Raw genomic sequence first — 17545 nt, 5'->3', positions numbered from 1 at the left:
TATATATATATCCAATAATATTTACATGCATGGGAAAAGAGACTGAACCCAGGTCCAGGAGTAGAGGCCTTTGTGGGATTTTTGTGAGAACATGATGCCAACAAGTGTAGCAAAGACCTTAAGAAAACAAACATGGTGAACATAACAAGGCCAATGCCATAACTACAAAGGGAAAAGATTCAGGTTTGTTTAAAAACAAAAGGAAGTTCTTACTCAGTTCATTACTGTTTTGGAATGTTAAATGTTATATTTATTATTTCATTATACTGCAGTAACATGACTACAATAGTATACACACCATGGCTATTCTGTTTAAATTCATCGTATTGGAGGAGTTCCAGTATACTATGTCATATCAATGAGTCATGCAATGATTATGCTTGCGATATGTGAAACACAGGATTGAACAGATTATGAGTCATAAATTTACCGGGTTTATAATCAAAATGTTAATTAGGAATGAATTAAGACTACATTTCAACTCCCTCCCTACTTCCAAAACCCTCAAACCTTAAACTTTCTCCCAGCCCACCCTTTACCCCAGGCAGATATTTATTTCCAGACACCATGAAATTTATCTTCCTTGAACTTGCTCCCCAACAAAGCAAACCAATCTAAAGAAGTAAATGTCTGGTTAGCAGAAGTAAGTGGAATACTGCTCTATCAACACTGTCTGGGCCACAGTAAACACATACTCGGGATTCTGCCTTAACTTGGTACTGCCACTGATATAACGGCTGTAACCATACACAAATTCTTCCTGTTCATATATAAATATAAACATTAAGCAAAGTTGAATGTAGCAGGGTCAAAATACCTTACCAACTTCTGCAGTTAAGGGTAAAAACACCACTGTTTCTTTTGCAACTAATGTTTAATAAGAAGGCTGCTTCAATTGCTGTATATTTACATCATTACATGCTGGGAACAATATTTTAAAGCATTCTTAAAAATTTAAACAATGGATTCCTCTTCTCTCTCTGCAGATAGTGGACGATTGGTAGGTTCAACACTTTGCGGAGAGTCTGCCATCTTTACCTCAAGGTGCTCATTAGTGGTCCCAGTGACACTGTCATAGGATGGAGGGAAAGATGTTGAGGACACAGTTTCTGACTTGTCTAAATTTCTACCATAATTTTCATTTGCCATGAATGCAATGAGGCCTTCTTTCTCTGGAGCATCTTCAAGGATGTCACCATCACAGGTTCTATGACAGTATAAAAAAGAGGCCTGCTTCATGGAACGTTGCATCAAATGACTCCTGTAAACCCTCTGGATAATAATGGCAGAAACTTCCTCTTGTTTGTGTCTGATCGTGGTTGTGATTGGTTCATAAGAAAGCTTGGATGGATTGGCAGCCATAAACTTTTCCTCCATCTGTACTTTTAGAGTATCCATCTCCCCAGATTCTCCTAGCACCCGTTTAGTGAAAGCAAACAAAATATCCAAACAGTGGATCCTATCTCCACTGACCAAGGGAAGGTCCATGGCTATGAGCTCAATTTTGTTTGGTTTGGCTACACGTAAAGGTTCTGCCAGAGCATCTGCAAAGTCTGAAAGTGCCGAATACCCAATAAACTGAGTTGCCTCAGGATCAAATTTCTCCCAGACTTCATAAAACATATCAAAGTCATCTTCACCTAGAGGATCTGTACTTTCCTCAGTGGCAACATTGAAGTTCTCTAAAATAACAGCTATATACATGTTTACAACAATGAGAAATGATATAATGATGTAACTTACAAAGAAAATAATACCCACAACAGGTTTACCACATTCTCCCACAACTTCTTTAGTCTTTGGATCACAAAATGGAGGTCCAGTGTTTAAAATAGGACTGAGAAGACCATCCCAGCCAGCAGATGTTGTGATTTGGAAGAGACAGAGCATGCTGTTAGCAAAGGTTTGGAAGTTGAACATGTCATCAATCCCACTCTCCCACTTAACATAAGCAAAGTTAGCCATGCCAAAAATGGCGTAAATAAACATGACCAGAAAAAGTAAGAGGCCAATGTTGAACAGAGCAGGAAGGGACATCATTAAGGCAAAAAGGAGAGTTCTAATTCCTTTCGCAGCTCGGATGAGTCTTAGTATTCGTCCAATTCGAGCCAAGCGAATGACTCTGAAGAGTGTAGGTGGGAAAAGATATTCTAATACTTTAACAATGTTAGAGAGCACACTGCCTAAAAAACAGAAATGAATAATCAGTTAGAATTTCTAATTTTTGCTAATTATTAACTGAAAGAAATAATAGTATCAGTAAATATGTGCTAGCACTGATGGATCTTGATTCTTAAAAGAAAAGGTACCATTTTAAAAAAGTTAAATGGCTTATCTGTAAAAAATTTTAAATTAAACAACAACAGACCCCAATGGACAATATTTTTCAAACATTGGAGTACTATGTATGTTGCGCCCCTAAAATCTGTAAATGAACTATTGCACATGGAAAACATACAAGTAGGTGTTTTATGTGCAGCATTTTCAACAACCACTGGTACATGTGTATTTTTTGTAGGGGCAGGTTATGTAAGTGTATTTTAACATTTGGTTCTAAATGTTGAAAAAACAAAACATGACACCAGAGTCATAGGCATTCCGGGTCTTAAATACTGTGGTGATGAGGGCCAAATAAACCAGACAGAGAAAAAGAGAGTAAACAACAGTGTAATCCATGCTAACAATGAAGCTTTTGGTCCCTTTCTAGTGGCATGATCCAGGGGTCCAAGGTTCAGTCACTGCAGATAACCAGTCCAGAGGTGGTGTTACACAAGGAAAGACTAAATTCATTCAGGGTTTCCCAAAGTGTCCCATTGCAGCCCCAACTAGACTCATATGACAACAGAAAAAAAGGTAATCTTCCAGACATCAGCTGGTCAAGGCTTGATGTAAATTTTTATACTCTTTTTTACTCCCCCATAATTTCTCGCTCTTGTTCTCTCTTTAGGTCTATTTATTTTTGCTATTTTCTAGGAACTCCTTGTGGCAAGGAGCACTATAGAGAAATACTTCTCTTTTAAGGGAGATTTTTCCTTAAATCTCTAATCTTTATGGGGACCCACTTCTTTGCTCCCTGTTTTTCACCACTGTCATCAAAGTGGAATCAGGAAGAGGTTTGGATACATTTCTCTCAATACTCATACTGCCACACTAAATGGGGCTAATTATGTGGAGAGCAGATATTTTCCTTCCCTATATACCTTCTGCTACCACTTTTGACTGTATTTGCTTTAGAAGTAGTTAAATTAGCAGAACAGAAATTTTATTCCAGCTCTTCACTCCATTTCTGCATTAAACTCCCTTCAAACTAAACTCAACATATATGGGCCTGATCCTCTCTGTTACTCGAGTACAGTGATGGGCAACCTGTGGTCCACGGAGCACATGCGGCCCATCAGGGTAATCCACTGGCGGGCCACCAGACCATTTGTTTACACTTGCACAGCTGCCCACAGATCCCATTAGCCAGGAAAGGCGAACCGCAGCCACTGGGAGCTGCGGGCGACAGTGCAAGTGTAAACAAATGGTCTGGCGGCTCGCCAGTGGCTTACCCTGATGGTCCATGTGCGCTCCGCGGGCCGCAGGTTGCCCACCACTACTCTAGTATTAATCCATTGACTTCAGTTGAGTGACTCCTGATTTCCACCAGTGTGAGAGGAGAATCAAGACAACTTTAGCCTAAATTAGACTGTCAAATAAAATGATACACTAATAACAATATACTACAGGCATGAGGACAAAATCAATGAGTTTGATGATGACATGAGGATTTTTCCCATATAAAAAGATTGCTCTAACAAGAGAATTGTCAAAGATAATGTGCTTGTTCACAAGAACTGTTGGAAAATTGTATGACATATACAAATATTTGTATTTTGGATATTCCCATATCTATTGTTATTCAGGATTTATCAATTAAAGTTGCTATATTTTAATTTCAATTTTTGAAACTGAGTCTCCTTTGAATGTATTGTATATGCTTTAAAAATTGGCAAAATATTTCTTCATGAACCAAAATTATTACAGGTCATGATATCATATGATAAAAGATTATACAATCACTGAAGTCTGAAAAAAATAATCTGAATTTTAGTAAAAATTAAAATGTTTCACATCCCTAAAATAACCCCTAATTAACACAGAAAATTATTAACTTTATCATCTGAATTCTCTTTTCAGTGTTATGAGACCAAAGTATAATACTTATTATAACCTGGTGCATTACATTTACAACTTTTCAAACAGTAAGAGAAAACACACTATTAGAGGTTGTATACAATGTATCCTTCCAATATAAAAAGTAGTTCCTTTTAAAAGATAACATAAAACAATAGGAAAAGTTTATAAATTCCTGTTCTGTGCTACTTTGAATATATGTGTTGGTATTTATTCTTCTCACCTTTCTTTTCTTTCTCTCTTTTTAAAAAAAAAAAATCTGTTTTGACTACTTTCCCCAACACTTTGTTTTTAACATCCTGGGTCCCATTTCAGCAACAGTTTGTGGCCAAGTAACCAATTGCAACTCACTTTATTTTATGAAAACTAAATTTGGGATAGTGAAGAAAATGTTTGTGTATTTTTACCTACCAACAATGGACACGATGACAACACTCAAATCAAAAATGTTCCAGCCATTGGTGAAGTAGTAGTGTCTTAGGGCCAATAATTTCATGATGCATTCTACAGTAAAGATGACAACAAAGAGTATGTTGATTTTGTTAAGAATGTTAGTCTTCTCTGGACTTTGATCATCAGTTTCTATCATCATACTGATCATGTTAAGGCAGATGAGAATCATGATGATAACATCAAAGGCTTGGCTTGTTACGATGTCAAATAAAAACCCTTGGTATTTGTTCTGTAGGATAAAAAAAAAAAAAAAAAAGTATTTAGTATTCATTATGAGAATGTAGGCATGCATAGAATAATAGAAATGTAGGGGTGGAAGGGACCTCAAGAAGTCATCCAGTCCATCCCCCTGCACTGAGGCAGGACCAAGTATACCTAGACCATCCCTGACAGGTGTTTGTCTAACCTGTTATTAAAAATCTCCAATGACAGGGATTCCACAACCTCCCTTGGTAACATATTCCAAAACTTAACTAGACTGATAGTTAGAAAGTTTTTTCTAATAATTGCACCTAAATCTCCCTTGCTTCATATTAAGTTGTTTATTTCTTGTCTGCCTACTGTGGACATTGAGAACATTTGATCACAGTCCTGTTTATAAGAGCCCTTACCATATTGGAAAACTGTTATCAGGTCCCACCTCACTCTTTTCTCAAGACTAAACATGCCCAGTTTTTTTAACCTTTCCCCATAGGTCAGTTTTCAAAACCTTTAATCATTTTTGTTGCTCTCCTCCAGACTCCAGTTTGTCCACATCTTTCTTAAAGTATGGCATCCATACCTGGACACAACACTTCAGCTGAGGCCTCACAAGTGCCAAGCAAAGCAAAACAATATAATCCACATATTATCCTTTTTCACAAACAGCATCACACTATTGGTTCATATTCAATTTGTGATCCATTGTCATCCCCAGATGCTTTTCTGCAGATCTACTGCCTAGCCAGTTATTCCCCATTTTGTATTTGTGCATTTCATTTTTCTTTCCTAGGTGTAGTACTTCGCACTTTTACTTACTGAATTTCACTGTGTTGATTTCAGAACACTTGTCTAATTTATTAAGGTATTTTTGAATTTTATTTCTGTCCGCCAAAGTACTTGCAATCCCACCCAGATTGTTATCATCTGCAAATTTTATAAGTGCTCTCCACTCCATTATTCAAGTCATTAATGAAAATGTTGAATAGTACCAGACACAGGACAGATCCTTCTGGGATCCCACCAGATACATCAAATTTGACAGGGAACCATTGATAACCACTCTTAGGGTATGGTTTTTCAACCAGTTTTGCACCCACGTTATAGTAATTCCACATTTCCCAAATTTGCTTATTAGAACGTCATGTGGGACTGTATCAAAAGCCTTACTAAAATCAAGAAATCACACTTCCTATTTCCCACAGCTCCCCAATCATCCCTAGTAACCATGTAAAATAAATGTATATACTCACTAGTGGATAGCTCCAATCTTTATCTGTTACAATGTTATTTAATTTCATAATAGGTAGATTATATATTTATATCAGAGTATACAAATCCTGAAGGATAATCTGTTTCAGGATAAATATACAAAACAGTATTTCTGCATTGACCTTCATAAACATTTAGTCTGTATAATCTTTATAATCAATGACAATTTCTTGGTGCAGAGATAAGACTATGAATACTGTACACTAATGGAAAGAAACAGGTATATTGTGTATATATATATAGTAGTTTTTTTTCAGTGGATTAAGTGAATTTTACTATGGATTTTCACTGATTAGAGATATTTTAGTTGGAAGAACTCAGGTGGTCTCACCAATGGCCTTGGGATAGGTTTTTGGGGTTTCTTGGATCCCAGTTTTTTCATTGCATTATAATACTTTCTCTGTTCTTCTGTCATAAAGATGTCTTGTCCACCTAAGTATATGGAGACAATGCTACTGTTATTTTTGATGAGAAAGAAACATTACTGCCATGCAAGCATCTAAATTATTGGAATCCAACATTTATCTTTTTCTTCTATCCTTTCATCTCTTGCTAACCCTTCTCCCAGTACCTTATTAGGCCCAAAACAGTGCAGCAAGTTAACAAGATCTCCCAGAGCAGCAGTTCTGTGGTGACACTCTAGTGGCTCAGAAAGCAGATAAACGTTTAGGTTGCTAAGAGCCCATGCATCTGAGGGAAGGAGCAACTTTCTCCCTGCCCCTCCAACTCATCTTGCTGCTTCCTCCATCTAAGGCCCACTGCCCAATCCCAGAGCTGCTCTCAGACCCTGTCCCACAGTGCTCAGCTCCAGTGCAGGGGAAGTAGTATTCATGGAACCATGTAGCTGGCTTCATAGACTCTTATGAATCAGCGCAGGCCCAATAGCCAAGAGTTACATGGCTAGGATATAGGGGAATGGTATGGAGAAGGGGAAGCATTTCACTTGTAATGCTGCCGCTATTAAATTCAGTACTGATGCTGCTTCATGTAATAAATGTATATAGATATTTCAGAGCTTCCATGTACTGCTGGCATGCTCTAGTTTGAAGACAACACAACGAATATATCAGGGGCCTGGGAACATATCCAGTGTACTTATCTTTTTCTTTTGTTGGTTAAAATTGTCAATAATGACACCGACAAAGAGATTCAGTGTGAAGAAAGATCCAAAGATTATGAAAACCACAAAATAGAGGTACATGTACGGATTAAATTCCTCCTTTGGCTGTTTTTCTTTCTGCAAAAATGATAACCAAGATGAAAAATGACTGAGAATAGTATGGCCCTGGTCCTGAAATGAGTTCTGTATAGGTGCAGGGGTCCTCCCGCACAGAGATCCTTGCAGGATATCCAACTTGCTTCATCACTAGAAATGCAGAAAAAAAAACCTGTCTGTAATGCACAAAAATAAGGGATTATCTACCCAGGAGTTAGTACACAGCAAACTAGGGTGGGAATCTACAGTGCACCTGCTTGCCGCAGCTAAGCCACACCCTGGGACTTTCACTCTGCTGTAGCAGTGAACACATGGTGAACTATGTGCAGTAAGCTGCTACACTCTAGTTTCACACCCTGGCTTGCTGTGCACTAACTCACTGTAGACAAGCCATAGGTCTTGCATTTCTGTGGTGGTGGGGGAGAAAGGGAAGCAGAGACTAAATTTGTAGTGTGATTAAAGTTAAATCCAAGGAGGCCACAGACAATGTGGATGACAATTTAACAAGGAACAATGTTTTGCCTAGAATTTGATTATCCTTCCTGATAAGCTGAAAATACCTTCTGAAAATATGCCAAATTCTCTGTTGGCATGTTTCCATTGAAGTAATTGGGCAGAGAATTTGGCCCAAGGTCTAGTATAACTATTTGTTGTTTTGATTTCCTTTGCAATCTTTGTTAAGATTATTCTGTGCAGAACAGATTCCTGTAATTGGCATTAATATTGATTAAAATTATGCTCAGAAACCTGTAGGGCAAAATCTCCCATTCCACTAATTGAAGACTAAGAAATTAGAAGATTGAATTTAGGGTTTTTTGTACTTCAGTATTCACACAAGGACACAAGATAATGTTTCTCTTTTTATGCATTTGTTTAAAACATTATCCATCATAACTAAATATATGCCTGAATCAACTCTCACTGAGGTCAATGGAGTCATTACTGAGTACAGTGAGAATTAAATAAGACCTTCTTGGCATGATTTTCAAAGGTGGGCAGCAGGTTTAAAACAAATAAAAGAAAGTAGTTCTTCACACAGTGCACAGTCAACTTGTGGAACTCCTTGCCTGATGAGGTTGTGAAGGCTAGGACTATAACAGGGTTTAAAAGAGAACTGGATAAATTCATGGAGGTTAAGTCCATTAATGGCTATTAGCCAGGATGGGTAAGGAATGGTGTCCCTAGCCTCTGTTTGTCAGAGGGTGGTGATGGACGGCAGGAGAGAGATCACTTACCTGTTAGATTATTATCTGTTAGGTTCACTCCCTCTGGGGCACCTGGCATTGGCCCCTGTCGGTAGACAGGATACTGGGCTGGATGGACCTTTGGTCTGACCCAGTACAGCCATTCTTATGTTCTTATGTTAATCAACAGTTTTCACTGAGGTCAGTAGGATCTGTTGAGTACTCAATACTTGAAAATCAGGCTACTTAATGAGGAGCCTAACTTCAGATTCTCCTGCTTTTGAAAATCTTGGCCTAGATGTTTTCGTACACACAAATGATACAGTGTGGAATAAGCAAAAGAATATTTCTCATTAACCACCTGCGTCAATATGATGAAAATCTTAATGTGTACTATCTGGCCAGTTGATATGTATTCTATAAGCCATTTTGAAAGTATATTAAGTTCATTGCAAATTGACTTAGGCCTTGGCTACACTTGCGAGTTACAGTGCTGTAAAGGCTCCCCCAGCGCTGTAACTCACTCCCCGTCCACACTGGCAAGGCATTTGCAGCGCTGTATCTCTGTGGTTGCAGTGCTGCATGTACTCCACCTTTCCGAGAGGAATAGCAAGTATTGCACTGCCGCTGCAGCGCTGCGGCGCCAGTGTGGCCGCCCAATGCACTGTGAATGGCCTCCAGAATTATTCGGCAGTATCCCACAATGCCTGTTCTAGCCACTCTGGTCATCAGTTCAAACTCTACCGCCCTGGCCTCAGGTAACCAACCATGTGACCCATCCTTTACATTCCCCGGGAATTTTAAAAATCCCCTTCCTGTTTGCTCAGCCCAGCGTGGTGTGGAGTGCTATCAGCGAATCTTTCCCGGTGACCATGCCTCCACGCGCCAAGCGAGCCCCAGCATGGAGCAATGGCGAGTTGCTGGACCTCATCAGTGTTTGGGGGGAGGAAACTGTACAGTCCCAGCTGCGCTTCAGCTGTAGGAATTACGATACCTTCGGGAAAGTATCAAAGGACATGATGGAAAGGGGCCATGACCGGGACGCCCTGCAGTGCAGGATTAAAGTGAAGGAGCTGTGGAGTGCCTACTGCAAAGCCCGCGACGCAAACGGCCGCTCGGGTGCTCCCCCTGAGACCTGCCAATTCTACAAAGAGCTGGATGCGATACTTGGGGTTTACCCCACCTCCACTCCGAGCACCACCATGGACACTTCAGAGCCGGTGGGGGGTGGGAGGAGGAGGAGGAGGAAGAGGAGGAGGAAAACGGGAGTGATGGTGGTGGGCCAGATGGAGACACCCCGGAATCCCTGGAGCCATGCAGCCAGGAGCTCTTCTCGAGCCAGGAGGAAGGTAGCCAGTCGCAGTGGCCAGTACTTGGTGGAGGACAAACAGAAGAGCAGGTTCCTGAAAAAAAAAACCATTTACCGGGAAGGAATTTTTTCGGTGCGGGCTCTTTGGGAGAGGAGGGTTAGGCATGCATGCCTAGATGCAGAATAGTGCATTGATGTGGTTTATCACATCGCGGTAATCGGCCTCGGTAATCTCCTCGAATGTCTCATCCAGAACGTGTGCAATGTGCTTGCGCAGGTTTATCTGGAGAGCCACCGTGGTCCTTGTCCCAGCCAGGCTAACGTGTCCACACCACTGTGCCACAAGGGGACCATTGCTGCACACAGGCAAGCTGCATATGGGCCAGGGCGGAAGTCGCATTGCAGTAGAAGACCCTCCCAGGTCACCCTCAGCAGCGAGATATCGTCCAGGACGAACTCCTGTGGAAAATGTTGGGACAGTGTTCAGTGTAGGTGCCCCCTGAAGCTGTTGGCTCTCCCCGAGGCACAGAAACCCAGAGGACAGTGCAGCCCTGAAACAATCAGTCCCCCTTACTCACCATTTTGAGGCGCCCATGGGATGTGTGCACTCTGTTTCGGACGGGAAAATTATGCTATTGTGTAGACCCTGTGTGTTTTCTACTCCTTAAGTGCGGGGGGGAATCATTACTCTGTCTGGTATAAACAATGCTGCCTCTGTTAAATGTTGCATTTTGCCTATACAGCTGCATCAACCTTGAGACCTCAGCCGTCCCTCTTATCGCCTGCTCAGAGACTGCAAAGACTCAGGAAGAGACCGCAAAAAAGCAAAGACGACATGCGGCAATCTATTAAAGAGAATGAGAAAGCACAGAACTGGAGGGAGAGAGAAAGCAGGATCCGCCAGGAAAATGCAGCGCACCAGCGGCAAAGCACCGCGCACCGACAGCAAAGCACTGATAGGCTCATAAGAATCCTGGAGTGCCAAGCAGACATTATCCAGGAGCTGGTAGCCATGCAGAAAGAGGATCAGTACCGGAAACACAAACGCCATCCCCCCCTACAGCCCTTGTCCCAAAACTCTTTCCGTTGTGCCCCACTGTCACCTCCAACCCACTTTCCCCAACTTCTGTGTTCTTCATGCCACCCGCTGCCTCCAAAAAACAGTATCTTCACCACCCAACCCCGAAAACCACGACCCTTACCCTCTGCACTCAATCCCCATCACCATGCAGTATAGCTGTCCTGAAGTGCAGCACTCTCTGCACAGCACACCAGACAGGACATACGCGAATCTGTGATTGTACTGTTCCCCACTCCACCCCCTTGTTTCTTTTCAATAAATCGATTTTTTGGCTTTGAAAACATTCTTTATTATTGCATAAAGTAAAAGACTCCTTAGCCCAGGAAATAAACAGGCACTGCAAGTCTGCTTGTCTGCTTAGCAAACAGATTCCTAAAGATTGGAACTACTGCACTTCACTCCCATGCAGGGCACCAGATATCACTGCCGGTTTTCAGCCTCAAATTGCTCCCTCAAGGCATCCCTAATCCTTGCAGCCCCGCGCTGGGCCCCTGTAATAGCCCTGCTCTCTGGCTGTGCAAATTCAGCCTCCAGGTGTTGAACCTCAGAGGTCCATGCCTGAGTGAAGCTTTCACCCTTCCCTTCACAAATATTATGGAGCACACAGCATGCGGATATAACCGTGGGGATGCTGTTTTCGGCCAAGTCCAGCTTCCCATACAGAGATCGCCAGCGGGCCTTTAAACGGCCAAAGGCACACTCCACAGTCATTCGGCACCGGCTCAGCCTGTAGTTGAACTGTTCCTTGCTGCTGTCAAGGCTCCCTGTGTAGGGTTTCATGAGCCACAGCATTAACGGGTAAGCGGGATCTCCAAGGATCACAATGGGCATTTCAACTTCCCCTACTGTGATCTTCCACTCTTGGAAAAAAATCCCGCCCTGCATCTTCCTGAACAGCCAAGTGTTCCAAAAGATGCGTGCATCATGCACCTTTCTGGGCCAGCCTGTGTTAATGTCAATGAAATGCCCACTGTGATCCACAAGCGCCTGGAGAACCATAGAGAAATACCCCTTCCAATTAACATACTCGGATCCTAGGTGGGGTGGTGCCAGAATAGGAATGTTCATCCCATCTATCGCCCCTCCACAGTTAGGGAACCCCATTTGTGCAAAGTCATCCACTACTTCCTGCAAGTTACCCAGAGTCACGGTTCTTCTGAGTAGGATTCGATTAATGGCCTTGCAAACTTGCATCAACACGATTCCAACAGTCGACTTTCCCACTCCAAACTGGTTTGCGACCGACCGGTAGCTGTCTGGAGTTGCCAGCTTCCAGATTGCAATAGCCACACGCTTTTCCACTGGCAGGGCAGCTCTCAATCTCGTGTCTTTGCGCCGCAGGGTGGGGGCAAGCTCCTCACACAGTCCCATGAAAGTGGCTTTTCTCATCCAAAAGTTCTGCAGCCACTGCTCGTCATCCCAGACTTCCATGACGACGTGATCCTACCACTCGGTGCTTGTTTCCCGAGCCCAAAAGCGGCGTTTCACGGTGCTGAGCATGTCCGTGAATGCCACAAGCAATTTCGTGTCATATGCGTTACGTGGCTCGATAGCATTGTCAGACTCCTCACTCTCACTTTCACTTTGGATCTTAAGGAATATTTCGACAGCCAAACGTGACATGCTGGCGAGACTCGTCAGCATACGCCTCAGCAGTTTGGGCTCCATTTCCCGCAGACAGATCGTGTTGCACATAAACCGTTGAAAGATGGCGCCAAAGGTGGACAGAAACAAAGGGATTTCTGGGATGCGAAGTGATGCATCCCGGGGCATTGGAACAGGACCCAGAATCCCCCACACCCACGCCCCATTCCCACAACCCACGGCGCCAGAATGGGAAAAGGTGTTCTGTGGGATAGCTGCCCATAATGCAACGCTCACAATGGCACTGCAATTGCAGCAAATGTGGCCACGACAGTGCACTGGGCAGCTGTCAGTGTGGACAGACTGCAGTGCTTTCCCTACTCAGCTGCAAGAAGTCAGGTTTAACTCACAACGCTATACATCTGCAAGTCTAGCCAAGGCCTTAGAGAGGACTAATGTCTGAGTGCATGTATCCCGCACCCAAACTTCTTCCCACATCCCCACCCCCTGACCCAGTCCGGAGCCCCCTCCCATACCCTGAACCCATCATTTCTGACCCTACCCCAGAGCCTGCACCCCAGCTCAGAGCCTATACCCCCTACCACACCCGAATCCCCTGCCCCACCCCAGAGCCCCCTCCTGCACCCCAAACCCTTCATCCCCGGTTTCATCTCAGAGCCTGCACCCCAACCTCCTACCCCCGCCCAGTGAAAATGAGTAATTAAGGCGGGGGGGAGAGCAAACAACAGAGGGAGGGGGAATGGAGTGAGCGGGGGGCATGGCAGGGGCATGACCTTGGGGGAGAGGGGGGGCAAAGATATTCGGTTTTCTGCAAATAGAAATTTGGCAACCCTACCCCAAGTACCAGAATTCCAGTCACTTCTGACTGACTTCTGCTAGAAAAGCCCCAGAATGTATAGAGCCCAGCAGTGAAGCAAAGCACCATTGGATACCCACTCCGAATGCTGACCGCTTACTCCACAGAAAGTCCCAGCTATTCACACACAGATACATGTTGAATCAGAAAGCAATATTTACAGTCTGTATGCCAGTGTGTACTATATAATATGCACCACTCAGTGTACAAAAATTCATTGTGCATGAACTGCCCTCCCACTCTGTGTACACAAGACTTCTATGTTCATATAGCACCTAATACAATAGAGCCCTGATTGGGGCCTCTGGATGTTACAGAAATATAAATATTAAATAAAATAATATTTGACAATTTATTTCAAATGGTTGTCATCCACTTTAGTTCAACCCTGAATTGCTCCTAGTTATAATTTCGTAGGCTTTGAATTTGACAAAGCAACTTCCCTCTAAAACATTCACTGTAGCAGTTAACTATAATTATGGTATTGCAAGTGAAATGTGCATATCAGATGTTGGAAATAAAGATCAGGGAGTCTTATCATAAGCGGACAACACCAAGAAAACAGTTAACAGAAAAGACTTATAACATTGTATCACTTAAAACTAACAAGTATGAAAAAGATGAAACAACTAAAAACCTGGAGAGATGGTCACCAGGGAAAATATTTAATATTTGTGACCTACCCCTGGTGAATCTACTGCTGCATACATAATGTCCATCCAACCTTTAAATGTCGCCTAGAATAAAAGACAAATTATTAAAATCATATTCAACTTTCAGGGACAGATATTTTAACCTGTTTACAACATATTTGTGGCACTGAGTTGGTGCAAAGGGACTACAGTCGGTCCATAAATGCCCAGTAGATTTACTTCTGGTGTGTGTGTGTGGGGGGGGGGGGGGATCTCCCTGATGACATGTCTATGACACAGATGGGCCCTAGGCCTCTGCAGCCCACCATCTTCTTGCATAGAGGGCATGTCAGGAGAGGGAGGATGCAGACTGCAGTGATATTCTGCCATAGCACTCCTCCACTTGTATATGACCCATTAAGGACCTTAATTCAGTGGCAGACCAAAGCTGCCTGACAACAGGTTTAAATTGTATTGAGCAGGGGTTGAGCCCAAGATTCAGGGAATTGGAACTAGCCCACTAATGCTGTCTTCCCCCTTCCCATTTCTGGCAGGGAGAGAGTTTTGCCTTGAGTTTCATGAAATTAAAACAAACGTACCATCTTCCCAGGAGCTGCAAATCAGAGTAACATATGTTCAAACAGCTACATCATCAGTTTGTAGATCACCCCTAGGCCCTACATGTCTGTACACTAGAGTAAGAGGCCCCACATGGCCTAACTATATTGCCAGTCTGAACATGGGCTGGAGGGGGAGAGAAGGCTCTGTAGGGCCACTATTACCACTTTGCACAGTGGTGGGTAAGAAATCAGCACCATGACACCACCCCATTGTGCCAGCCAGCAAAAAACAAAACAAAACAGAACTTACCACCTGAAGAAGAGCCAGATAACCAGAACCAACGTTATCAAAGTTGACTTTACCATTTGTCCAATATATTTTGTGTGTCTCATTATAGGCTGTGCAATTCTGTTTGTTCTTAATACTTTTATTTAATACTGATTTTTCTTCAGTCATGTTAACGCATTTTCCAAATCGTCCTGCCAATTGGTTCACTCCTATGATACTAAAAATGAGCCAGAAAATAAGGCAGACAAGCAGAACGTTCATGATGGAAGGGATGGCACCTATCAATGCATTTACAACCACCTTAAAAGTGAAATGAAAGAAAAGCATACAGTTATTATAGGCATTATAGACATGAGCATGGCCCTAAATAGCTATTCACTACATTCAACTGTTTTGAAAAATCTAAGCAATCCCTTGTATGCATTGTTGTTTTATTCATTACAGTCCCAGGATATTAAGAGACAAGCTAATAGGTTTTATTAGACAAGGTAATATATTTTATTGAATCAACTTCAGCTGGTGAGAGAGAGAGAGAAGCTTTTGAGCCAATACAGAGCTCTTCTTCAGGTCTGGGAAACCTACTCAGAATGTCACAGCTAAATACAAGGTGTAACAGAGTGTTTAGCATAAGTAATTAACATATATTTCAGTGGACCATTCAAGGTGAAGTGACCCATTAACATCCCTCCACCCACAGGGGACAAAGGAAGGTGGGGGGGAAGCAGCTAGGGTGGGGGTTCTTAGTGGGTTATAGATTGTTGTAATAAGCATAAATCCAGTGTCTCTAGTCAATCCATGATTATAAATGTCTAACAAAGTTATGAATTTAAGCTCCCAGATCTCTTTTTTGAAAGTGTTGTGCAGATTTCCTTTGAGGATGAGGACTGATAGGTCAGAAATAAAGTGATCACTTTGTGAAAAGTGTTCACCCACAGGTGATAGGGTTTTTGTCTTTTATCATTTTCCTGTAGGAGTTCATTTGAGAGTGTAGTAATTGTCTGGTATTGTCCAAATATCAACTATGTGGGTATTTGTGAGGTACACCACATGTTATGACAGGCCTGGGTAGGACCCATGGACCTTGAAAGGTGTGTTGCAGAGGAGTGGGGGGCGGGGGGGCAGGGAGTGTTGATCATTGTGGCAGAGGAGAAGATTGCATCATGGAATGGGCCACCCAAATCCCCGAGAGAACCTGCTTCAATATGGAAATGCCCCAACAACAACTGTGTGGGTGAAACCAGACAATTACTATGCTCTCCAATGAACTCACACAAGAAAATGATAAAAAAGATAAAAACACCATAACATGTTCTGACTCATGCTTAATGGAGATTTTAACTTCCACTGTGGATCTTATTACATCTGGCTAGGTGCTTCAAAGTGTAATCTCTACTAATGATCTCAAGAGTCAATAAATGCAAAGCTGTCACATCCTGATTAGGACATGGGCTTCTGCTCATTGCTGGTCCCAATTTTGATCTCTAGTAAAGGACAGACATGGACTTCAGAGTGGAACCCTGTACCCCAAACAAGATAGATATGGGTGATATTTACCTTCACACAGGTCACAGCCAATAGGGCCAGCTGGATTCCCATAGGTGACATTTTGCAAGAGAGGGGTCATGCAGGCCACTGGGTGTTACACCCAAGAAATATCTAAAGATAAAGTGGAAGGCTGGACTTCTTTGGGAGGAGTAGGGGGAGTGTCAAACTGACTACAGGTGTAGTATGAAACTTACGCTATATTCGGGTGAGCACATTTAAGATTCATAATAAATTCCAAACCCAGGCAAGTTCCTTATATTTGTTTCTTTACAGGTTTCAGACACCTTTCATCACATCAGGAAAAATGGAAAGAAACCACAAATATTGTACTATTCAAGTTTGCACTTTCTGTGGTTAAATGCTCCAATGACCTGGGGGGGGGGGAGAATTTTTAAGTTCTGTATAGCTTATGTAGAAACTAAAGCATTTCCCAGACAAAATCTTTAAGATTGTGTTAAAGTTGTAAATAAATATCTTAATTCAAAACAACATTTTTAGAACACTGATTATAAAAACAGGGACAAAATATGTAGTTAAGATTCTACAGTCTTAATTCTACTCCTATATCCCCACCCAGAAACCCTCTTACATCTACTTGTCCTACTTCATATAATTTCCAGTATGGGCTACAAAGCACCATAAACCAACCAACCATTAACCACAAGTAGCCTACAGTCTAATTGTAGATCACCTTTCAATTCACTTCCTCTTTATACATCAGGGAAATACAACCTAGATGGAGTTATTATAAGATGGGGGCATAACTACTCTCTGGGAACAGTGTTCCAACCAGTTATCAGAGGCTCAGTGTCAAGCTGGAAGGGCATATTAAGTGAGGTCCCGCAGGGATCAGTTCTGGATCCAGTTCGGTTCAATATCTTAATCAATTATTTAGATAATGTCAGAGAGTACACAAAGTTTGCAGACAAAACCAAGCTGGGAGAGGTTGCAAGTACTTTGGAGGATAGGATTAAAATTCAAAATGATCTGGACAACCTGGAAAAATGGTCTGAAGTAAATAGGATGAAATTCAATAAGGACAAATGTGAAGTACTCCACTTAGGAAAAAACAATCAATTGCACATATGCAAAATGGGAAAAGACTGCCTAGGAAGGAGTACTGCAAAAAGGGATCTGGGAGTCTTAATGGGTTAGAATTGTAATACTGT

At 42.2% G+C, this 17545-nt stretch overlaps 1 protein-coding gene across 1 annotated transcript in view; it reads right to left on the bottom strand.

The window, feature by feature from the left end:
- Positions 1-237: 237 nt before the first annotated feature.
- LOC117872003 (sodium channel protein type 5 subunit alpha-like) overlaps positions 238-17545 on the bottom strand; it is a 101159-nt gene continuing 83851 nt past the window's right edge. The window contains exons 23-28 of the mRNA XM_034759934.1: positions 14853-15131; positions 14034-14087; positions 7195-7336; positions 6431-6531; positions 4588-4858; positions 238-2183 (exon numbers count right to left, since the gene is read on the bottom strand). Coding sequence (XP_034615825.1) covers positions 955-2183; positions 4588-4858; positions 6431-6531; positions 7195-7336; positions 14034-14087; positions 14853-15131 — 2076 coding nt within the window. The 3' untranslated portion in view covers positions 238-954. The remainder of the gene's footprint in view (positions 2184-4587; positions 4859-6430; positions 6532-7194; positions 7337-14033; positions 14088-14852; positions 15132-17545) is intronic.

This window comes from Trachemys scripta, chromosome 2, assembly GCF_013100865.1.
Source record: "Trachemys scripta elegans isolate TJP31775 chromosome 2, CAS_Tse_1.0, whole genome shotgun sequence".
Classification (NCBI taxonomy): domain Eukaryota; kingdom Metazoa; phylum Chordata; order Testudines; family Emydidae; genus Trachemys; species Trachemys scripta.
This window is presented reverse-complemented; position numbering and strand designations above follow the sequence as displayed.